At 31.1% G+C, this 23,279-nt stretch overlaps 12 protein-coding genes across 12 annotated transcripts; 5 read left to right on the forward strand and 7 right to left on the reverse strand. All coding sequences in view use genetic code 12, as the record gives it.

The window, feature by feature from the left end:
• Positions 1-112: 112 nt before the first annotated feature.
• RJT21DRAFT_88157 (uncharacterized protein) lies at positions 113-2,722 on the reverse strand (the record flags this gene model as incomplete). Its single annotated transcript, XM_064885556.1, has 1 exon — positions 113-2,722. The coding sequence occupies one exon, from the start codon at positions 2,720-2,722 to the stop codon at positions 113-115; it is 2,610 nt and encodes an 869-aa protein (XP_064736894.1).
• A 274-nt stretch (positions 2,723-2,996) lies between these two features.
• RJT21DRAFT_676 (uncharacterized protein) lies at positions 2,997-3,638 on the forward strand (the record flags this gene model as incomplete). The annotated part of the gene is made up of 1 exon (XM_064885199.1): positions 2,997-3,638. The coding sequence occupies one exon, from the start codon at positions 2,997-2,999 to the stop codon at positions 3,636-3,638; it is 642 nt and encodes a 213-aa protein (XP_064736895.1).
• A 77-nt stretch (positions 3,639-3,715) lies between these two features.
• Positions 3,716-5,257, reverse strand: RJT21DRAFT_51345 (TauD/TfdA dioxygenase family protein). The gene has a single exon (XM_064884889.1). It carries the CDS (start codon positions 5,084-5,086, stop codon positions 3,794-3,796), a length of 1,293 nt encoding a protein of 430 aa, XP_064736896.1. The 5' UTR covers positions 5,087-5,257; the 3' UTR covers positions 3,716-3,793.
• An 807-nt stretch (positions 5,258-6,064) lies between these two features.
• On the forward strand, positions 6,065-7,318 carry RJT21DRAFT_122461 (uncharacterized protein). Its single transcript, XM_064882411.1, is given in 2 exon segments — positions 6,065-7,250; positions 7,263-7,318. The coding sequence occupies 1 exon segment, from the start codon at positions 6,106-6,108 to the stop codon at positions 7,189-7,191; it is 1,086 nt and encodes a 361-aa protein (XP_064736897.1). The 5' UTR covers positions 6,065-6,105; the 3' UTR covers positions 7,192-7,250; positions 7,263-7,318.
• On the reverse strand, positions 7,222-10,277 carry MNN15 (putative alpha-1,3-mannosyltransferase). Its single transcript, XM_064882412.1, has one exon. It carries the CDS (start codon positions 9,897-9,899, stop codon positions 7,278-7,280), a length of 2,622 nt encoding a protein of 873 aa, XP_064736898.1. The 5' UTR covers positions 9,900-10,277; the 3' UTR covers positions 7,222-7,277.
• Positions 10,278-10,729: 452 nt separating this feature from the next.
• Positions 10,730-12,052, reverse strand: YBN5 (Obg-like ATPase). Its single transcript, XM_064882413.1, has one exon. It carries the CDS (start codon positions 12,001-12,003, stop codon positions 10,813-10,815), a length of 1,191 nt encoding a protein of 396 aa, XP_064736899.1. The 5' UTR covers positions 12,004-12,052; the 3' UTR covers positions 10,730-10,812.
• On the forward strand, positions 12,053-12,886 carry MRPL37 (mitochondrial 54S ribosomal protein mL54). Its single transcript, XM_064882414.1, has one exon. The coding sequence runs from the start codon at positions 12,263-12,265 to the stop codon at positions 12,575-12,577; it is 315 nt and encodes a 104-aa protein (XP_064736900.1). The 5' UTR covers positions 12,053-12,262; the 3' UTR covers positions 12,578-12,886.
• Positions 12,640-15,428, reverse strand: RJT21DRAFT_51422 (uncharacterized protein). Its single transcript, XM_064884891.1, has one exon. It carries the CDS (start codon positions 15,307-15,309, stop codon positions 12,703-12,705), a length of 2,607 nt encoding a protein of 868 aa, XP_064736901.1. The 5' UTR covers positions 15,310-15,428; the 3' UTR covers positions 12,640-12,702.
• Positions 15,429-15,887: 459 nt separating this feature from the next.
• On the forward strand, positions 15,888-16,629 carry RJT21DRAFT_122466 (uncharacterized protein). The gene has a single exon (XM_064882415.1). The coding sequence runs from the start codon at positions 16,244-16,246 to the stop codon at positions 16,613-16,615; it is 372 nt and encodes a 123-aa protein (XP_064736902.1). The 5' UTR covers positions 15,888-16,243; the 3' UTR covers positions 16,616-16,629.
• A 52-nt stretch (positions 16,630-16,681) lies between these two features.
• Positions 16,682-19,687, reverse strand: SEC21 (coatomer subunit gamma). The gene has a single exon (XM_064882416.1). It carries the CDS (start codon positions 19,587-19,589, stop codon positions 16,779-16,781), a length of 2,811 nt encoding a protein of 936 aa, XP_064736903.1. The 5' UTR covers positions 19,590-19,687; the 3' UTR covers positions 16,682-16,778.
• Positions 19,688-19,826: 139 nt separating this feature from the next.
• On the forward strand, positions 19,827-20,437 carry RJT21DRAFT_122468 (mitochondrial 54S ribosomal protein bL36m). The gene has a single exon (XM_064882417.1). The coding sequence runs from the start codon at positions 19,951-19,953 to the stop codon at positions 20,194-20,196; it is 246 nt and encodes an 81-aa protein (XP_064736904.1). The 5' UTR covers positions 19,827-19,950; the 3' UTR covers positions 20,197-20,437.
• TCO89 (Tco89p) lies at positions 20,263-22,661 on the reverse strand. The gene is made up of 2 exons (XM_064884892.1): positions 20,492-22,661; positions 20,263-20,425 (listed from the first exon to the last, which is right to left on the reverse strand). The coding sequence occupies exons 1-2, from the start codon at positions 22,562-22,564 to the stop codon at positions 20,330-20,332; spliced, it is 2,169 nt and encodes a 722-aa protein (XP_064736905.1). The 5' UTR covers positions 22,565-22,661; the 3' UTR covers positions 20,263-20,329.
• Between the last annotated feature and the right edge of the window lie 618 nt (positions 22,662-23,279).

Genomic DNA, 23,279 nt, shown 5'->3' on the forward strand with positions numbered 1-23,279 from the left:
GTCGTGTGTTTGCCCAAATTGGAAAACAGAACAATGGGCAGTTGCAAAATTGCAGCCTTTGGCGTAATTGTCTAATAATTGCATTTATTTAGATATGTAGTGATTATTTCTATTAGAGAAAATCGAGTACATCATTTTTCTGCGGAGTCTGGGGTGACAGATTAGTTCCATTAAATGAATTATTGCCACTTCTTGTTCCAGAACTATTAGGTGTTAATACCATATTAGAGTTGAAACCAGGAGGATAATTTGTATTGGGTGTAGTATTGGGTGTGGGTTTTCTACTAGTTGGTTGTAAAGGTTGACTCCATCCTGGAGGAGTATTAATGCTAGGCTTTTGGGGTAATTCCTTAGAAGTATTAACTGGAGGTCTAGTCTTTGGTGTTACGACCTGGGCTTGTTGGAAATCTTCAAAATCGTCATCATCATCTCCATCATGATAGATCTTGGAAGGACGATCGTATGTACTCTTTAAAGTATTGAGTAATCTATCATTATTGACATTTGATGAGGCACTCGAAGCCCCGAATTTTAAATTGGATGATTCATTTGATGATGGAAAGGTGGAAACTTTCGGAGCAGATGTATGTAGGGGTTTTCTATTGGTAATTGGACTACTCTTTTTAATTGTAGGAGTAAGAGTTGTTGGAGTCATAACTTTTGTCAGAGGGCCCCTATAAATTTTATCCTTGCTGCCTTCATTAATGACTTGAGAATTAATTAAAGAATCGAAATTACCATCAAATGAATCACCATTAGCTCTTCCATTGGCACTTTGCAATGGTAAATTGGACAATTTCTTATCCATCAAGTATTTCTGTATATCATTACAAATCTTCATGAATTGTATGAACTCAGATTGAGTACAGTCATTACAACTGAATGCTAAACTTAAACATTGAGGCAAAATCGATTCTACTGCTGACTCAAATTCTAAATTGACATGCTCACTCTTAACTAACTTTATAAAGAAACTTAACATTCTCTTAACAATTCGTTTATCTCTACTCTTTAAATTCTTCAATATTGGGAATAATTGATCATTAACAATAATCTTATCAATGATTTTCTTATCAACCAACATTTCAAATACTTCAATAGTAGTCAATTTCGTAGATAATACAGTGGTGGTTTTGAATACTTGACATAACATTGGAAATAAAGTATTCTTAATATATGGGAAATCAAATTTATCAATTATATTAGTAAAATATTGCAAATATGTATCTTGTAATTTAATTTGATCTTGACGAGAATTGGCTTCATTATTACTGGATGTTAATACTAATTCCAATACACTCTTATAGAAATCAACCATTTGTTTGTCATGTAATTTAGATTGTAAAACAGCTGAATTTTCTATCAATGTTAATCTAGTTTTAACTGATGCATTAATTAATTTTTTAAATGTTTCAGGAGCCTTTTTATTCTTTTTATCATTAACAAACAATACATTATAAATTTTATCTTGGAAACTGAGATTAGAAATAGAAGATCCAATCTTTAAGGCAATATCTAAAGAAATAGATACTAATTTATCAGTTTCTGGATCAATTGGAGTTGCTCCATTCAATACATTCAATTCATTAGTTAAGAAATCAATAAGTAAAGGTAATAATTTCAGTGATTTAAAAACTGCCGGGAATAATGATAATAAATCTTTACCACCTTGATCAGCCTTTGGTTCTAAAAGTCCATTCATAAATACTAATTTTTGATCTAAAGTCTTTGTAGAAAATTCATCAATAAACCACATAGCCTTTATTAAACTACCATTAAAATAATCTGAATCTATGAATTGATCAATAGTTAATCTATCATGAGGATATCTAGCAAGTAATTGAGGATAAATTGGATATAAACTTTCTGGAATATTCTTTAACATATATTTTAATTCATTAGGTCTATGATTATAAAATTTTTGTTGAAATTTTTGAAACTCACCTTTAAAATCATTTATACTATTTGAATCAAAACAATTTATTAACATATCACCATCATTATATAAATAATATATGATACAACCTAAAGACCAAATATCATTAGCAAAATCTAATTTCAGTTGAGTATCAAGGATTAATTCAGGAGCTGTAAAATTTAAATTAAGATTAACAAATGGGATTAAAGAAGTATTATTCATAATATAAAAATTATCCCGTTCTGATGGACTAATCTCATTTAAATTTTGAAGAAATTTAAATCCTCCAAGTTTCCAATCACCTTGATTATTAATAAATATTGATGAAGGTTGTAAATTGAAATGAATAATTGAACAATAATTATGTAAGAATTGAAGTCCCTTAGATACTTGTAATAGACCCTTTTGAATATTAAGTTCATCTTTATTTAAATTACTAGCAGTAAGTAAATTATCACTAACTGGTTCACTAACAAATATAAACTTCAGTTTTGTTTCTTCAAGTACTTCATAGACTTGTAATATCTGGGGATGTTTTAATTTACTTAATTGATTAACTTCAAATTTAATCAATTCATATGCTTCTCCTATAATAACTTTAGGATTCTTAGAAACTGATGAAGTCGAACATAATCGATTTACAGTAGCTTCAAATTTAGATTTATCAAATATAAATACTGATACAATTCGACCAGTCGATTTATGCTTGGCTGGATATATATACCATGGTTCAGAAACAAATGATGGATTCTCCAGTACATTATATGCAGCCCTTATTCCGGTTTGAAATATCGATTTAAACATGATAGTTACCGGTACCCACTTCCGACTGTCTTACAATATTTATTTATATATTTCCAGTACTTCTACTACCACGATAAATACGATATGGTAAAAGGCTGTTCTGGCCTTAAATGTATGGAGGCTTCTCTCACATAAATTTTTGGGTGTTAACCTGTAAACTTGGCCTCACTGAGCCAACCTGTAAATTATCGAGAGAAATATCCCGGATGTGAAAATTGTTAACAATATGTAAAGTATAGAGTTATTAGAGGATTAATAATATTAGAACATAACTATGGAACTCTTAGAAGAGAACTTTAAACATTCGGCCGATAGACTCGACAAGCCCTCGGAATATTTAATCAAAAAAGCCGTTAGAAGACAGAATTTCAATGATTTACAAAAGTCTTTAGGATCTCAAACTATTTATGTAGGTAACTTATCACACTTCACAACAGAAGAACAAATTCATGAATTGTTTCTGAAATGTGGATCTATAGATAGAATCATAATGGGATTGGATAGAAACAAATTGACACCTTGTGGCTTTTGTTTTGTTATTTATAAGACTAAAGATGGATCATTAAATGCTATGAAATTTTTATCTAAAACTGTGCTAGATGGTCAAAGTCTAGCTATTGATTTAGATCCAGGATTTATTGAAGGAAGACAATTTGGTAGAGGGATATTTGGTGGACAAGCTAGTCAAGAAGCTGCAGCTGCTGGTGAAAATGGTGGTAGAGGTGGTTATAGAGGTAGAGGATTTAGAGGTGGATTTAGAGGAAGAGGTGGTAGAGGTAGAGGCTTTAGAGGAGGTTACAGAGGTCATAGAGGAGGATTCAGAGGTCACAGAGGTGGATTTAGAGGTGAAGGATCTCTGTATATACCTTCAGAACAATCAGCACCATCATTTGATCCTATGGGAGGATTCGAATAAATCTATTACTGTATTACTAGCATATGTACCATATATATATCCATATTTACATTATTTTACATTACATTTAAGGATAAAATAAGAACAGGCATTATTTTTCAATTGTAGCTAAATTACTTACTTATAGAATTGATTGTATCAAACAATCAATACATCTAATTCAAAGGTAAACCTAAGGCTTCTCTTTGAGACTTGGAAGCTGGATCGAAATAAGGAACTTCAGCTAAAGAAGTAACTCTAGTACCATGACGATCATCTTCATCAACATCATAATCTGGAATAGCATAATGTTGAGAAATTCTGTTATCCCAGATAGCAGAAGTTCCATAACCTTCCTTAGTTGGTTGCCATCTAAATCTAACTTGAATATCTAAATTCTTTTCAAATACAGAGTATAAATATTCTAAGATAACTTTTGATTCATCTGGTTCTAAACCAACAATTCTAACAGTCATAGCTCTGTTAACAAATAAAGATTTCCAACCAGTAGTTGGATGAGTTCTAATAATTGGATGTTCTCTTTCAATATACTTTGGACCCTTTAATGGGTTGGATCTATCAATATATTGATGAGCGGATCTGTAAACAGCATTCTTACCATCAAGAAATTGTTGTAAAGCTGGAGATAATTTATCGTAAGCAGCATAACCAGATGCCCAAGCAGTATCACCACCAGTCTTTGGAATAGTATCATTATGTAAATGAGTAATACCGGCTGGTTGATGTTCATGAACTAAATCAGTGTGCCAGCCACCAGCAGCTTGCTTTTGTTTGAAGTTCTTTGGAATACCATAGAATTCATTAAAGAATTTTCTCCAAATAACAGAAATACCACTACCTTTAGCAATTGTATCAACACCTTCTGGAATTGGTAATGGAACATGAGGAGCTTGAGGATGTCTTTCGACTTGACCCCAATATTCACCCAATTCAAGTTGCTTTTGAGGAGATAAATCTTGATCTCTAAAGAATACAACAACTCTTTCAGCAACCAATAAAGCCAATTCATCCTTTTGTTTATCATTTAAATCAGCCAATTGTAAACCAACAATTTCAGTACCAATATGTTTAGTTAAATTCTTAACTTCTTTAGCAGCACCAAATAAGGCCTTCTTTTCTGGATCAGCATTCTTACCTCTTTCAATATAAGGATAATCCTTATTTCTAATTTCATAAGCTTCATCAACAAACTTTGGAATATCATCTCTTACTGGGATAACTGGGTAACCCTTAGATAAATCAATACCAGCTTTTTCAAATCTCTTTCTGGCAGGTTCTGGTAATAACTGTAAGTACTTTTCTTGAGGTCCAGTATTAGTACTTTCATCATTAGAGCTAAACTCAGAAAGTCCATGACTAATTGGTTTCAAGTTAGCCAACTTTCTAACCGTTTGTTCAATGTCTTGTTCGGTTGGAGCAGCAGTTTCGATAGCAGTAGGTGGAGCCATTGTTACTGGAAATAATTACTAATATAGTATAGTATAGTATTGTATAGTTTAAGTGATACAACTATTAGTTAAAAAGAATTATCAAATAGTATTACGAAGAGAGAATCTACTATATATACAAATTGCTTGATTAGTAATTAGTAAGGAGAGAGAGAGAGAACACACAATTACACTACACTACTCCTAAATACTATAGTATATAGTAGATCAATAGATAAAGACAATAGCCACCACAGTTAGAGTTACATATGGAAAGTTGGGGATTATTTAGATATTTATCTCCGAATCAGAACCTAGTAAATTGTAATTGCATTCTGCCTGTATGCAACTTATTAACATTATAGGCCGGAGAAATGTGGTCCCCCTGAGACTAATCAGTGTTAAACCCGACTCAATTGTAAATTGTAAATTGTAAAGTGTTAGGGACAATTGCACTAGCAAACTCTGAAAATGTGGTGGCTCACAAAATTTCGCACCCTGTGGGGCAAGAGCATATGTGCTATATAATTATAATTATAGTTAGATCACCGCCTGTCCGCCCTAATGATAAGCTCAGTTCGGTATAGTTTACTTAGTTAGAGAAATATAATTGATAATTGATAATTAATAATCGAATGATTCTTGAGTCTTGTTTACGTTACTACAGGTTTAGTATAATGTAGTTGTGGCTTTTTAGTCAGTATTTATAAATTAACCTCTTAATGAATATTATATCGTGGACACTGTACACATTTACTGATTCAGTGACACCGGTAAGTAGTCGACAAACGACATTAAGCTCATATTTCATCTGCATCTATACCTAACTTCATTTCTTCAGCAAATAACTAATGCTAATTCTCTACCTGTCAATTATAATTGTTGATGATGTCACCGGATTCGGAGTCGAATCTCAAAACTCCAGTGACATATTTTCGACCGGATCTAGAAAAAGTGGGGGTCCCTCCCCCATATGAAATATTTCACTATTAAATGAAACGTTTTTCGATAAGATTAACCAATATACTTCATATAATACTATGAAGCCTAGCTCTATATTAGCTACCTTTTCTTCCAGAAACTTATTATTCAAGTACACAAGACCTACTATGTCAGTTGTTGAAAAACAAGCCCATTCTACGGCTATTAATTCATTTAATTTGAATCATCAAGATTATGACGCGTTTCGTCCATCTTTCTTAAAGGAATTAGTCGATCCATTCTTAGTTCAATTGGGTCTTGGACAATATGACTCTGTTACTAATAAGTATAAATTTGATACTACCAAAACAATTGTTGAAATTGCTGCAGGTACTGGGAAGTTTACTCGTAACTTGGTTGATAATGGTTTTGATAATCAAAATGAAATTAATCCCGATAACTTAATTATTGTTGAGCCAAGTCAAGGTATGTTAACTAGTTTTAAAAAGAATTTTCCTCAAATTCAATCTAAAAATGTTTATCAAGCATCATCTTATAAGATTCCCTTAGATGATAATACTGCTGATTCAATTATTATTGCTCAAGGATTTCATTGGTTTAGTGATCAAGATAGTTTAAAAGAAATTAGTCGAGTTCTTAAACCTCATGGAACTCTTGGATTAATTTGGAATTTTGATTATCAATCTAATAGTCAAGATACTCCCATTGAAAAGGCTAAATTCTTTAATGGTGGAAGTCATTATTTTAATTCTATTGATTTCTCACAATATCCTCATGGAACTTCTGCTGAAGTAGCATTTAAAGATTATTTTGATAAACAACCATGGTCTGAAAAAGTATGTGAATTAATTTATAATTATGATCTTGGAGTTCCTCAATACCGTCATGGTAAATGGAGACAATCACTTTCTGAATCTGAAAGTAAACATTTCCATCCAATTGCTCAAGAGTTATTTGCTTTATATGACAAACTTATTAAAAAGGAGGATGTATATCCTTATTGGGAAACCAGATCTTATATTACTGAATTGAGTGATTCAGAAAAGAAGAATGTCAAAGATCAAATTAATCAAATCATTAAGGATTCTATCACTAAGGAAAGTACCCCTTTCACTGATAAGGGTGATGATAGATTATTGAAGCCAATGGCTACTCATGCTGTTGTTGTTCCAGTTAAGAAATAGAGTATATAAAGCTTTAATCAATAGATCCAAATATATACTATATGATATATACTATATGATATATACTATGCTCTATGTAGTCCTATTCACGACAGCTTATCTCCATTCTTTGTGTTTGACGAGTCTACTTGTTCACCTCCATCCAAAACCTTTTGCTGCTCCACCTCTTCCTTTACCTTAACCTCTGCATCCTTTGGAGATGGCAAATTATTATCTTTTCTAATCTGTTCTATCTTGGCCTTTGTATCCTTTTGTTGTTGTGGAGTAGGAGGTGTTTCTTGCTTCTGAGCCAACAGGATGTCAGGGTCAAGAGCATTCTTAGATGAAGTTATCCAGACTTTTCCTAAATAATCATACATCTTAATATCCAGATCCAGGAATTCAAATGTATAACCTCTATCAAATGTTAAATCTTCTGTACTACTAGTATCATTATAACTTTGTATACTATCATATGCACAATATTGATATCCATTACAAATAGAACTTTTAACCCAACCCTTTTGAGGTTCCCAAGGGATAGTCATATCAGGAAATTCCCCCGCTTTAACAGCTCGAAGAGTTATTTCATCAGTATCTCTTCTTCTAGTGCCCCATTTATTAACTAATTCTTTTTCTCTACTAGTATCTGGTGGAGAACCAGGAAGCCTAAAATATGGAAGTTCCGGTGGTACAATAGCGGCTCTAATTTTCACCGGAGATCTAAATAATATATCCAATTCTTCAGTTTTCATTAATGAAAATGGATGTTTAACTCGATCTCTATAATAACCATTCTTTTTACAATATCCAAATCCAGAATTTAACCATAATAATCGGCCATCACCATCTACATGACCAGGATGGGAAGAACAAATCTCATTGGCTTTTGAATTGGGATAGTATTTAAACTTTTCTGGTGTTAACTCTCCTATACTGGCTGCTCCATAATCATTAAATTCATAATTCTCATCTCCTGCCATAGCCATACCTAACCAATACATTTCCTTTTCACCCCAAATTGATGATTTAACTGGTTCTTTCCATAATGATAATGGTAACCCCATTAATACTCCTCCAAAATGTCGAACTTTATCAATGACAACTACTCCAGCTTCTTGATGATGTCTATAACCTGTCATATAAGCATTTTCCATAGTTTTAGAGGTAATTCGAGGAATATCAAAGAATGAATCTATGGATTTCTCATTGGTATGAAATAATTTAGAAAAGTAATTGGTTTCAATATAATCATTAGTATCTCTTAAACTTCGATCTCTAAAGAAATACGTTCCAGACGATTGATATTTTGGAGAATCAAAGAATTCCGTTAATGGTACTAAAGGAATGGTATCGGCATCAAACATAATAATTTCTTTAAATGAACTAAACAATAAGGCAAGGATTTTATTGGAATATCCTGGAAATGCATATTTAAATCCCTTTTCAAAAGTATTTGATAAGTTAACAAACCATATCTCTTGCTTAGGGAATTCAGATCCATATTGTTTATACAGTTCCAAGAGGTCTAATTCAGGCATATACAATTCATGTTCTTTTGTTGAAGATTTATCTAATAATGTTTCAATATCGGCATGAGCCACTTGAACAATTAATTCTTTAGATTTTCTATTAATATCTCCCTTATATATAATCTGAATAGGTAATCTATTGTTCATGGCTCTTAAAAGTCGGATTAATCGTATAATATCCTTAGCATGTCTAGTGGCAGCTGAGATTACAATTCCTCTACCATTACTATTTTCATGAAGAAAGTCTATCATATTCTGCTTCTCACTATCAAATTTTATGGTTTGTTGTTGAAATCCATTGGTTTGATTAAGTATAGGAAATTCATTAGTAGGAAGATCCTTACCTGCTGGAAATTCAAAAGTAGGTAAATTCTTGGTGAAGTAACTAAAGAATTTATGAGAGAATTTATTGAACAATTCTTCATTCTTAGCATTCTTGCTTCTAGTGTCTCGATTTTCCAAGTAACATTTATTGTATAATCTGAGGAGGGTGACTGTATCGGCCATTGACTGTTCAATCTCTTTAGATCTTAGTATTTTTTGTTTGAATTGATTATTTATGGTGATGTTTTCTCGATAACTAAATTCTCGAGGAGGCTTGTCTTCCTGGTTAGGAGTGGGTTTAATGTCCTTATTGTTCTTATCTTTATTGTTACTTTTGTCATTATTGTCATTAGTCTTATCGTTATCATTAGCATTGGCCATCTCTTGTTCGAGTTGTCGTTTTTGTTCCTCATATCGGATTTGAATCTCTCGATCTCTTTCTTGTTTAAGTATGACACTCTTACTTTTAGAAAAAAACAGTAACTTATCAGTAATACTTTTATCAAATTGATCTAAGGGGTTCTCAAATCTCGGAAACATCCATTCGGGATATTGCGCATCGAATTGTTCGAATAACGTTTGACATTTGTGTTCCAACGGAATCTTGGCAATCTTATTTGTTGATCCATACTTTTTAACAAATTCATTATATCCGGAATATAAATAGTTGGAGTAATGTAACTGTTGACGTATGATATAATCAGATTGTTTAAAACTATTGTAATCAAATTGTTCGAATATGAATATATCTTGATAGAGTTGAGTTAGACTTCCGGAACTGGCATTAAGTAGAAAGAATATTCCACTCCCCACCACAAGGAGAACTCCTAACGTCACCAATCTTTTCAAGGTAAATCTCATGCGTACATACATTCACTTCCTGATTGTTCTATACTATTACCTGGCGTGTGGCCTAATCTGTTCTGCTTTTACACCCTACAACTTTAGCTGTGAAATACTTTTTAAGCTTTATCGGTGTTCCTAATTTTTTTTTTTTAGATCCCCGATTGACCGGATCGGAACTCAACGTGCGAATTATAGTTTAGATGTGATTCTCTACTAAGTACTGTGTGTACCTGATAATTTGAAATAGTACTGAACAAGCAAGAGAAAAGTTGGGAAGGTTAATATATAAATTATGAATGGAAGCAAATGGGCAGCAATTGAAATGGAAATGGAAATGGAAATGAAAATGGAATGGAAGTGGAAATATTACTGTACGTCGAATTTCCGTAAATAGAAGTTTTGGGTTAAACAGGGCTTAATTTGACCAGGTTATTGTTTCAATCTTCTTTTCCACATAGCCCATCCATACATATTGTGGTTATGGTATTCGCAACGTGACTTATGTCTTGTGCTTGCGCTTATGCTTATGCTTATGCTTGCGCCCACGCTCCAGTATGCAGAGCTATGTCAACACCATACAGTCTCTAGTATTGCTATATAAGCTTGGCTATAATTTAACTATGTATATTGTAGAATAGTCTCTGTACAGTTTTACCTATTTGGACTGCAGACTCAAATTTCATATCATACATAGAACCTGCAATTAAGAGATCGGCCACATTGCAGGAAGATGTAGCTCATCATTTACGACTGTACTATAATTGAGCCTAGTCTGGAGAGATGATTTACTGAGGCTGGACGCGACAGAATTTCGGCCCATCAGCGGGAACTTTTCCCGACCTACTCGGTATTTCACGGTCAAAACCTAATTACATAGATTTACTATATGTATATATATATATGGGAATTGCTTATATTGTGATTATGTACATAAATATTCTTAACGAGCCTTACCTTCAGCAGCTTTAACATAAATAACATCACCATCTTCAACAAAATAATCTTTACCCTTTTGCAATAACTTACCAGCAGATCTGACACTGTTTTCATCACCAAGTTCAATTAAATCTTCATACTTAATAACTTGAGCTAAAATGAAAGTTCTTTCCAAATCAGTATGAATAGTACCAGCAGCTTGTGGGGCAGTAAACCATCTTCTAATGGTCCATTCTCTAACTTCATCTGGACCACCAGTAAAGAAAGAAATTAAATCTAATTTTTGTCTCATGGCAAGAATAATCTTTGGTAAAGCAGATTGAGCACCAATTTCTTTACAATAAGCTTCTCTTTCTTCATCAGTTTCCATACCAGCTAATTTTTCTTCTAAAGAAACACTGATTGGGACGATTAAATCTCCTGGAGAATATTTATCAACCCATTCTTTGATCTTTAATAAATGCTTATTCTTCTTTCTGACGTAATCTCTTTCACTCAAGTTAATTAAATAAATACATGGCTTGGCAGTTAAAAGGAACATTTGATTAATAGCATCGACTTCTTTCATAGTCCAAGTTTGATTGGCAATTCTATGACCATCTTTTAATAATTGAATGATTTTTTTAACTAATTCAGCTTCTTCCTTCTTTTGTTTAACTTCTAAAGATTGACCACCTCTTCTAGTGATTTTTTCAATACCTTCTAAATATTTTTCAGCGAATTCGATATCTTTTAATCTTAATTCTTCATGAATAATATCTAAATCAGCAACTGGATTAACTTCATCATTAATATGAATAATATCAGCATCATCAAAAGAACGAACAACTTGAAAAATTGCATCAACAGCTCTAATGTTTGCTAAGAAATTATTACCTAAACCTTCACCCTTATGAGCACCTTTAGTTAAACCAGCAATATCATAAATAGTCATATAAGCTGGAACTTCACTTTTAGGTTTATATAATTCACATAATTTATCAAATCTTGGAGATGGAACAATAACTCTTGCTTCTTCTGGTTCAATGGTTGCGAATGGATAATTAGCTGGATTACCTAATGGACATCTAGTAATGGCTTGGAAAAATGTTGATTTACCAACATTGGCTAAACCAACAATACCAGATTTTAAGTTATTACCTGGTCTACCTAATAAAATAGGCTTTTCTTGAGCTCCCTTCTTCTTTGGTGGCATTTTCAGTACAATTTACTACTTATAGTGTAAGTGCTTGACTGATTCCTTTTCCTTCGAAGTGCTTCATCAATTAGCTTGAAATTTTTTTTCGGGGAGGATGTCGCGCCAAAGCTTCGATTTGGAACCTCCACGACATACTATACATACTATACATCCACGACATTCTCCTCTCCTCTCAACTTTTTTACACCATCAATTTTTCACTAGTCAGTAAATTGTTAAGGGCACATTGGAAGTACATAGAACTACAACTACAAATATGTTCAAATTAAGAAGTGTGCAGATAACCAGGTCGTGGGCCAGGTCTATAACGTCATCGGCTATTTTGAAGAATCAAGTAGTCAAATCATCCTGTGCAGCAGGAACAGTACTAAACTTAAAGGTTAGAAAGAATGGTGATGAACCAGTAGCTTTAGAAGATTCTGAATATCCTGAATGGTTATGGGAAATGTTGGACAATGAAAAACTTGATGCTAAGTTAAAGCAAGCAGATCTTTTGAATTGGAAAAGAAGAGAATGGGGAAGATCTAACCGTGACAAGATTAAGAATAATAATTTCATAACTCAGTTGTGAACAGCATTAGTACAATGCCCAAAATTCCCTATCATGTATATAGTTTCTATCTGTATTTAATATATATAATAATATAAAAGTATTCTTTTAGTGGGTTGTGTACTTAACTATTTACTTGACTGTTATCACCAGGGATTCTCTTCAAAATTCTCAGCATTATCCTCTCCCGAATTCCATTCTTTATGAATTAAAGAGTTAGGGAGTTGAACTTGTTTAAACAATTCATCACCTTTAAAGTCAGACTTATGATGATGATGAACTTCATCATAGTCATCCTCCTCTTCGCCATTACCATTACCATTACCATTACCATCTTCACCATCACCATCTTTATCGTAATCATAAGTATCATTGAAATTACTATCTTTATTAGACTGAAAGATTTCTTCAATATCATCCAAGATAGCAACTGGTAAGGTTGGTTGATATTTCTTAGCTCTCAAGACTTTAACCCCTCCAATTCCTGCTCCAAAAGTATTAATTAATTCGGTTAAAGAAGGTATTGCAACCCCAAATATAAAATTGGGGTTTAAATATATATAGACTTCTTTAGAAAGGAAAGTACTTTGAGTCATATAATGTAAATGACTTCTAGATATTTGATTTTCTCCTTGTTCATTCATTAAACTCTTAATTAAATTAACTAATTTCTTAGATAATTTAGGTTCATCCACTTCATATTTATATAATTTGTGAATGATTTTATATAATTGATAATAATTTAAAGAATCAAATTGATTAATGGTAGTTATTAAACTTTCTTCATCAGATAACAGTGATAAACATTGTAAGAATTGTAATAATTCTATAGTTGGTTGTAATTGTTTCTTCCCAATATTATATAATGAATTATATAAGAAATCTAAATGATGAGGATTCTTTTTAGATTGCTCTTCATCTTCATCTTCATCTTCTAAAGCCAAATTAACTAATTGAATTGATGAATCATTAAGTAATTTCTTTAAACTTCCTGAAAATTCAGGACGTTTGATTTGAAGATCATGAGATCTTAACCAATCTTCAATTGCAGATATATTAAGACGAATTTGAATAGCTTTGGATCTAGTACAATATTTAGATTGACTTATTATTCGATTAAATATGGTACTATTAGTATAATAAAATACTTGAGAAAAGGCTTGAACTTTAAATAAATTGGCTACATTATGTACTTTTAATACATAATCTAAAGCTCCAAGAACTTGAACATATCTAATTGGAGAAGGTTTCATTAATTCATTTTGAGATGGTGGATATAACATATTAAAAATATCATCATAAGTATTAGGATGTTTCTTAGATGATTTAAATAAATTCCAATCTTTAGCATATAATACATTTGAAACATCAACAAGATTTGTAAAATTAAGTAAACAATCATCTACTAAAAGATTTAATCTTGAATTAATTGAAAATGATAAAGTAGCTATTAAAGATTGTACAAGATTTATAATTTCTTGTAAAAATTTAGGGAAACTTTTATATATTTCACTCTTGGCAAAATAAAAATGTAAAAATTGAAGAACTGATAACCAATAACTTAATAAAACAATATCTCCTGCACCTCCTGCTACTGCTGTTGCAGTAGTTGAAGAAGATGAATTACTACTACCATTATTATTATTGGTTGAATCTTGAAGTGCCATATTAAATGCTCCTGATTTTGTATTAGTTACTGATCTTAATCTTGCAGTAAAACATTCAAATAAAAATTCAGTTAATTCAATACTATCAACTTTATTATGAGAATATCGAATTAATTGAAATAATATAGCAGCAGGAATTTTTGTATCATGTTGAAATTGAATTTTAGAACTTCTTAAATTAAATATATAATCAAGTAATGAAGGAATATCACTATCAGTAAATTTTAAAAATTGTTCAGGTAATAATTTTTCATAATCAAACTCATCTAATAATGGAATAATTGCATCTTTAGATAAAGTATATTCATCATCTTCATCATTAGTATTTTGTTCTTCGATATTATCTTCAGTATAAACTCCAATTCTTTGCATTTTAAGTTTGGTAGTTAAATCATCAACTTCATTTTCTTCTTCACCACCAAATGAAGTAGAATTATAAAATGAATTATGTCCATTATTATCATTATCATTATCATCTTTGCCCTTATTTAATAAATTATGCATTGAAAAGTATTCATACATTTGAATATTTTCAGGATTAACAAGTGAAATTGCATCCTTTCCTGTACCTTTAGGATCTAAATAAGGATCAGCTTGATAATTTAATAATAATTTAACCATATTTAATTGATTTAAATATACAGCCCACATTAATGGAGTATAATTTAATAGGGTATCATATAAATCAGGATCAGCATTATGATGAGATAATAAAGAATCTGCCACTCCATAATTATTGAAACAAATGGCATATATTAATGGACTAATTCCCTTGGTTTCATTAGGATATAATTGATTAACCAAATGTGGATTGGTTCTTAAGATAGATTCAAGAGTTACTTGATCTCCATCACAAGCCGCAATCAACAACTCAATTAACGATTTATCAGTAAAATTAGAAGAGACAGTTTCTTCATTCTCTTCATCATGCGGTAATGTTGATTCTAATGTAAATTGTAGACCTTTCTTAGCAGCTATAATCTGACTTAATAATGGATCAGAATAACTGACTATTTTAGGTAATCCATCAAGGACTCCCGGCAACGCTGCCTGAGTAGTCAATCCGGAACTTATCCAATTATCCATTGTATGTTTGTATTTATATATTTATAATGTATATAATATGATATTCTTAAGATATTATTAAACTTACCCACTCCAACTCCCGGGCTACTACCTTTAACTATGACTGCTGTAGGTCTTTCCTCTTTCAGCAACTAGTAGTCGGTATTAAAAGAAGAGAAAAAAAAAAGACCTAGAATAAAGCGCAGCGGCACGGATGTCAAGCGCGCGCGATTTGAGCCCGCACCCGGAAGTAGAAAAAATCAAAATGCCAAAGTTAAACCGACAGTGATGGGATAAGGAACAAAGTGGGATAACCGATAAAGTTTATTATTGACAGTTAGTAATTCACTACCGTTAATAGTTACACTTTTAACGAAGACTTATAATGATTAAAATACATCGAAGAGTGATATTACCGTTGGTTTTACTAGTGGTAATAGTGTTACTCATACTTATTGAACCTAAGCAGGAAAAAGATGCGTTGTATCAAACAGGGAGTCATATTATAGATACATTTAGTCATTTATCATTAGGATCTACTAACAATAATAACAATAATAACAATAATAAAGATAATAAAGTACTAAAACCTGCAGATGTTAAAAATATAAATAATTTTAAATCTAAAGGTAGTCATGAAGAAAACAATGAAGATAAAGAGAAGGAGAAGGAGAAGGAGAAATCTAAAGAAGAATTGGATTTAGATCCTTGTACAGTAATTAATCCACTTAATAAAGGATTCATAGATTTAAGAAGTTTATCAGCATTTTCTAATGAAGGTAAAGCATTACCTTGGAATGCAAAAGGATTTGATAGTGGGAAAAATTATACTATTGGAGTATGTTCAAATCCATTTAAGAAAGCTAGAAATGATCCTAATGAAATTCAAGATAATGTAAATGCAACTAAAATTGGAGCTTATTATATAGATCATGAAACTAATAAATTTGTATCGATGGGAGAATTTTCAACGACTCCAAAATTTAGAGGTAAGAAATTAACTTTAACTTATGAAAATGGTGCTTATTGTAATAAATTAATGGATACTGAAACTGGTGAACGATTAAGAAAATCTACCATATTAACATTTACATGTGATCGAGAAATGATGGCCAAAGCTTCAATATCTTATGTTGGATCATCAAATGATTGTAGTTATTATTTTGAAATTCGATCTCATCATGCTTGTCCAACTGTTTCAAAAGCTAATAATTTAGCGGCAGCATGGATATTTGTGTTTATAGTATTTGCTGCATTTTTAGTATTTTATTTTTCAGGGGGGTTTCTTCTTAAACAGATGAAAAGCAAACAAGTTACTAAAGTATGACGTTCAATTCTCTGTATAATAATAATAACAATAATAATATATATAATATATATAATGCATGCATAGTTAATATAAATATAAATGGCTTTTATTAAAGAAAGAAAGAAAGAAAACATATAAACAACTTATAAACAACTTATAGTTAATACTTAATACTTAATAATTAGTAGGCACCTCCAGTTATAATACTACTAAAAGTTTCAGTCTCAGACTTTGCTTCAAGTTTGGCAACAACTTTACCACCAGTTACTGCTAAACGAGCCAGTACTACAACTTTACCACCCCAAACATCTTTACCAAGTAATTTTAATATATGAGATGTCGAATCACTTGGAACATAATCTGATCCATCTAATGGTAATAAATTTAATGAATTTCTTAATTTTGTTACGGCATTTTCTAAAGTATCAGTTCCTGATATTGTAACAACAGAAGTTTCATAATTATCTAATTGATCAAATAATGCAGTAAAATTAGAATTATATAATGGAGTTACAAAATCTCCGGCACTAACTTCTAAATCATCAATTTGATATTCATCAGACCATCCATCATCACGAGGATCAACATTACCATCTTCATCAATAATATCTTTATTAGTATAAGCTACGGTATTACCAAATGCCACAAGAATATCTCCATCTTCAATAGTTGGAGTACTAAATGAAACATATACTATACCATTTTGATCAGGTTTTAATTCATTAATTGGAATTATAAAATCTTCTTCATATAATTCATTATCAGGTTGAGCAATAACTGAAATATCTTGTAATACTGATCTAGGTAAAGTATTAGTTATATTATATTGTAATACCAATTTTTTTGATTCAATAAAGAAATGTTTAACCACAGTAACTACAAATTCATTTTCCTTTTCAGTTAAATAAATTGGAGTAATAGTTGATTTTGATAATTTACCATAATTAGAAAATTCGGGAATTGTTGATAATTCTTGAGCATATTCTTGTTGTTTTAATAAATCATTTGAAACACTATCTCCAATAGATTTATCATTATCTTTACTCTTATCAATTGTTTCAGTTATATCGGCTGAATCAGTGGTTGAAGAATCTAATCTATTAATCTTTCTATTATATTCAATAGATTTTAATTCTTCATTACTTATAATTGGAATTTCACTAATATCAAATTTATTAATAAAATTACTTTCATCATTTAAATAATGAGTTAATTTATTTTCTAAAGCACTTAAATCATATTTTGATTCATTAACAATTAAATTTTTATGATTTCCTCCAATAAATTTTAATGATAAAGCTGCTCTATCTCTAACTTCATCATCAATATCATTTAAACATCTACTTAATAAAATTTGAATATTTTTTGATATTTCTCCTCCACAAATAGCAGCAAATTTTGCTAATGAAATCACGGCTGATGATCTAACAATGGAATTTTCTAATACTAATCTATTATATATATGTCTAATATAATAAGATGGATTAGAAGTATGAGGACCTTCTTCACCTAATAAATGTAAAATACGAACTGATAATTCAGTAAATTCACAATCTTCAATAAATTCACATAAATTCATTAAAATTAATTGTTTTGCACCAGCATCAGGTAAAAATTTAATTAAATCAAATAATGCATCAACAATACTTGTTTTTAATGGTAAAGTTCCATCATCTCTAAGAAGATCAGTTAAAAATGATACTAATTTTTTATGTTTAGCAGGGAATTTAAGGGCTAAATTTTCAATGGCTTCAATAATAACAATTTTAAAATCTTCAGTAATTTCATCCATTAATGAAGTCATTTTAGAAATTAATCTATCAACACTTTCTCCACCAACAGATCCACTATCAATGGTACCAGCTCCCATGGTTTTTAATAAAGTTGTAATAGCTAAAGTTGAAATAGATCTATTAGCATCATTAATTAATTCTTCTAATTCAGCAGTTACAACAATAATTTTTTCTGGATGTTTAGTTGAAATTTTATTAATTAATCTAATAGCTGCAAATCTTGTAGCCGTTCTTGGAACTCCTAATAATTTTTGTAAAGTTGTAATAATTGACATAAATTGATCATCTTTAATTAAATGTTGTAAACTAACTAAAGTTTTACTGGCTTCTAATTCAACCATATCTGATTTATGTTTTAAAAATCCAGCTAAAATTGGATATAAATGAATAATTAATGATTCATCATCTAATAAAATTTTATTAATATATCTAATTAATTGAATAATTGATAAAGAATTCTTTAAAGCTGAACCTTCAGATAATGTAGTAATTAATTTCATAAGAGCCATTTTATCATGATTTCTTAAATGATATAATAAACCTAATGCATGATATTGATACATATAAGATGTTGTAGGTAATTTTGAAGTTGAACTTCCATAAAATTCATGTAATTGAAATTGATTACTTGGAAATTGTTTATGAGATTGAATACTTTCTAAAGTTTCATTAGTAAATCTTTTTACAACATCTTTTGCATTTGGTAATAAATTATAAGATGAAATTAATGCAGCAGAAGAGATTACTGGATTTTTATCAACAATAGCATTTTTAAATAATCTTTCAGCTGCATTAACTGTAGTTGAATCTAATACTTTAGATAAGGTTCTAATAGCATTAGGTTTATAAATAATATCACCTCCTTGAATATCTCTCATAATTGATGAAGTTACCATTAAAATATCATCAGAAGTTGAAGATAATTCTTTAATAGTTAAATAAACTAATTGTCTTAATGACAGATCTTTATGTTGAAATAATTTAGAAATTGAAAAGAAAAGCGTTGTAGATTCTTGAGATGGGAAGGATTCTCCATAATAAATTAATCTTAATAATTTAGCTAATAATTGTCGACACTTCTTTGCATTAACTGGTGATGCATTAAATTGTTGAAGACATTCTTGAAAAATGGCCATTTTATCGGGAAGTCCCGAAGTACTGGCATAAGCATCTTGCTTTTTATATGTCTGAGTTGACATGATAGTTGTTAACTTATTGATTACTCAATTAAGTAAGTGGATTACTTAATAATTAATAATATTAACTATACTTTACTGTACTATTAGTTGGCACTAGTGCTGAGTACGTGTAGATTTAATGTTTTGGGTGAGTTGTCGAATCGAGGACTGCGCGCTGCTTATGTCAGCATTAAATTTTTCACTGCCCACTGTAGTGCACTATCACTTTACTGTTACTGTTAGTTACTGTCACTGTTAGTTACTGTCACTGTTAGTTACTGTCACTGTTAGAACCTATTTCTGTACTGTACTGTAATACTCTGTTACTGTTACTATAAATTCACTGTCACTGTCACTGTCACTGTACTACTATAGAATTACCATGCTTCCAGGCTTATCCATATTAAAGAGACAAGTGTTTGCCAGACCCGTATGGGGAATGTCCATGGCTACACTCTTCAAACCAGTATCTATCATGTCCATGCCAGGTATGTTAACTCAAGCTAGAGGTTTCAAAGTTAGAACTTCTGTGAAAAAGTTTTGTAAAGATTGTTATATGGTCAGAAGAAAGGGAAGAGTATATGTGTACTGTAAATCTAACGGTAAGCATAAGCAAAGACAAGGTTGAATATGCTATGAATGTCTTGTCCCATACTGTATAATATATATTCGTTTCATGTAAATATTCAATAGATATCTTTAATTACGAGTTTTGTTCAATGACGTTTGCTGAACTATGTCTATATACGTCTGCTATGTAGCTATGTGCGTGTAGTGGTTTGTGCTTGGGCTTGTGCTTGTGCCTGTGCCTGTGCTTGTGCCTGTGCCTGTGCTTGTGCTTGGGCTTGTGCTTGTGCCTGTGCTTGTGCTTGTGCCTGTGCTTGTGCTTGTGCCTGTGCTTGAGCATGGGCCTGAGCTTGTGCCTGTGCTTGAGCATGGGCCTGAGCTTGTGCCTGGGCAGCTGCCAATTTCACAGCTCGGGTTGTCGGTTGTGGATTCTGTGTCTGATTCAAACTATTCATTCTACCACTAGACGGTCTTTGTAACTGATTGACACCCTGTCCTGACCCCAGCCTATGACTACCATTCGACAGAGTAGTTAATATAGCCTCTTGCCATAATTTATTCAACTTAACGTTGGTTTCATTTTCCTTTTCCTGATAGGAAGGTGCAAACTCCTTGAATGAATTAGTAGATTTCTGATGCACTGATATAGTCAGTGGTGAAGAATTATTTTGTCTTGTTTTAACTATTTTTAAATCTTTCTTACTCTGCAATAATGTCTCTAATCTACTTAAACATTCACCGACGGGATTCAAATGTCTTCTAACATTTAAATATTCTCTATTTAATCTTTCGAATTCAGTTCTAGATTGAATAGATGTTTGATAAGTACTATTTTGAACCATCATTAATAATCCATTAATATTGGTAGTACTATCTCCATTAGAATTTATTGGTGGAGTTGTTAATGCAGTTGTACTAGTAGTTTGAGTTAAAGTTGGACCTCCAGTAATACCTGGAGTTAAAGGAGGTGCTGATTGATTTTGATAATTAGCAAACATAAGATTACTTAATGATAAATTAGAAAAATTAGATAATTTAGATGGATCAATATTTGAAACATCCATTAATGAATTTTCTCGTTGTAACCATAATCTTTGTTGAGTTCTAGTTTCTATATTTTGAGCATTAGAATCATTTGATGAAGTTGATAATTGATTATTAGCCAAGAAATTTGAAAAATTATTATTATTATTAATAGAATTACTAGTAGATCTATTACCTTCTGAATGGACTTTTTTAGAGTTAAGATATTGATTCGTAGTTCTTTGTAAATTATTAAAAATAGTTTGATTTGGTTGATAAGAATTACTAGGTACTACATTGTTTGCAGTTGTAACTGGTAATGCCAAATTATGATCTTCATGACCATGAGCATTAAATGATATTCCACTAATTGATTCAGAATCTACTGATGAATCAATTTTACTATGAGTAATAACAGTATCTCCAGACTTTAATTTTTGATTTAATAACATGTTTGAACCCTTAGGATCTAATTTCTTAATCAATCCTGTTGATTGAGATAATAATAATGATCCACTATATAGATTATTGGAATTTACTAAATTCTCAGTTGAACTTCGATTGGATGATACAACATGAAGATTATTATGATTATTATGATTATTATGATTATTATGATTATTCATATTCTTATTATTATTATTATTATTGTTATTATTATTGTTGTTATTGTTGTTGTTGTTATTATGATCATGATCTATAAGATTGATATCATTGGTTGAATTATCAGTTAAATTTTCAGATGGAGGATGAATTTGAGTAGAATTATGATCGACATTACTATCACTATCATTAATGGATGTACTTGAATTAGAATGTAAATTGAATTTCTCAGGTACAGGATCTATGGCTTCATCTTCTGCTACATCTTCATATTCTTCATTATTTAATTCATCATCATTCAATCGTAATATAGCTTTTTCTTTCTTCCCACTTGTTTTTAATCCTACTAAATGTTGATTATTGGATGTTAATAATGCTCCTCCCATATTCTTTAAAGATCCAGTAGATTTATTAGAACGAATGGTTGGATTAGATACAGTTTTAGTAAGAGGTTGTAAACCTGCAAGTTTAGTAAATGAACGATTATTTCTTTTTAAAACAGTACCCAGTTTAGTTCTAATTAAAACATCAGTTGATTTAGAACGATTCAAGTGAGGTCGAGCTCCTTTATTTGGACCCGTAGATGTGGATAATTTCATATGAGAATTCGATCGACTATGTATTTTAACTTTCAGATGTTGTTTCTTAATAGGAGCTCCTGGAGTTGAACCATTAGTAGGAGTTCGCGATAATGACATACCTTGAGATGATAATGAAGGATTCTCATGCTGAAGTACTGCCACTCTATCCCTGCCAGCATCTAACTGCGGGGTAGTCGTTGTCGAGTTAGTATTAGCCGACATGACTACTGACTCATTTATAAGAAAAGTTTGGTAGTTAGTAGACTTTTATATCAGCTGAGCCGTACTACCTTTACATGGACTTATATTTCATCATTTGGGTGACTCTTTTGGGAAGTGTGTGGTCACCTGATATGTGGTCACCTGTTTCTTCACGTGTTTTCCCCAATAAATTAAATTATATATATATATTTATATTTATATCATATAAATGTAACATATATATAAACAGTACTTTATTCAATAGATATATCAGTTTAAACTAAACAAAATTATTCATTCTAATTATAGTTATTATCAGGTAATCAAACAATTAATAGTTTTCGTAAAATTTCACTTCAAACTTGACCTAATCTTACAGGAGTTGTAGGTTACTGATATTTTCTTGTGTGTGGTATTTTACATAATAATGATATGCATCTGGTCAAATTATGCACAATCACAACGTTGTTAACCAATCGGGAATTTACATCATACTCCTATTTTGAGAAAAAGGGTAATTTTAGGGCGAAATCGTGGGTTGCGATACTGAACCTTCATCGCAACGAACTAACCGTAATTGGAAAGGAGTTAAAATCTAACTACTTCTCTACTACAACAATAAGCCATTAGGCAAGATTGAAAGCCTATAAATTTTCTTGATCTATATAACAATATAACAAGAAATTTATCATAAGCTCCCGGCTTAGCAGAGGCAGGTCAACTTGACATCTTTAAT

This window comes from Scheffersomyces amazonensis (genome assembly GCF_036850825.1).
Source record: "Scheffersomyces amazonensis strain UFMG-HMD-26.3 chromosome Unknown RJT21scaffold_6, whole genome shotgun sequence".
Taxonomy (NCBI): Eukaryota; Fungi; Ascomycota; class Pichiomycetes; order Serinales; family Debaryomycetaceae; genus Scheffersomyces; species Scheffersomyces amazonensis.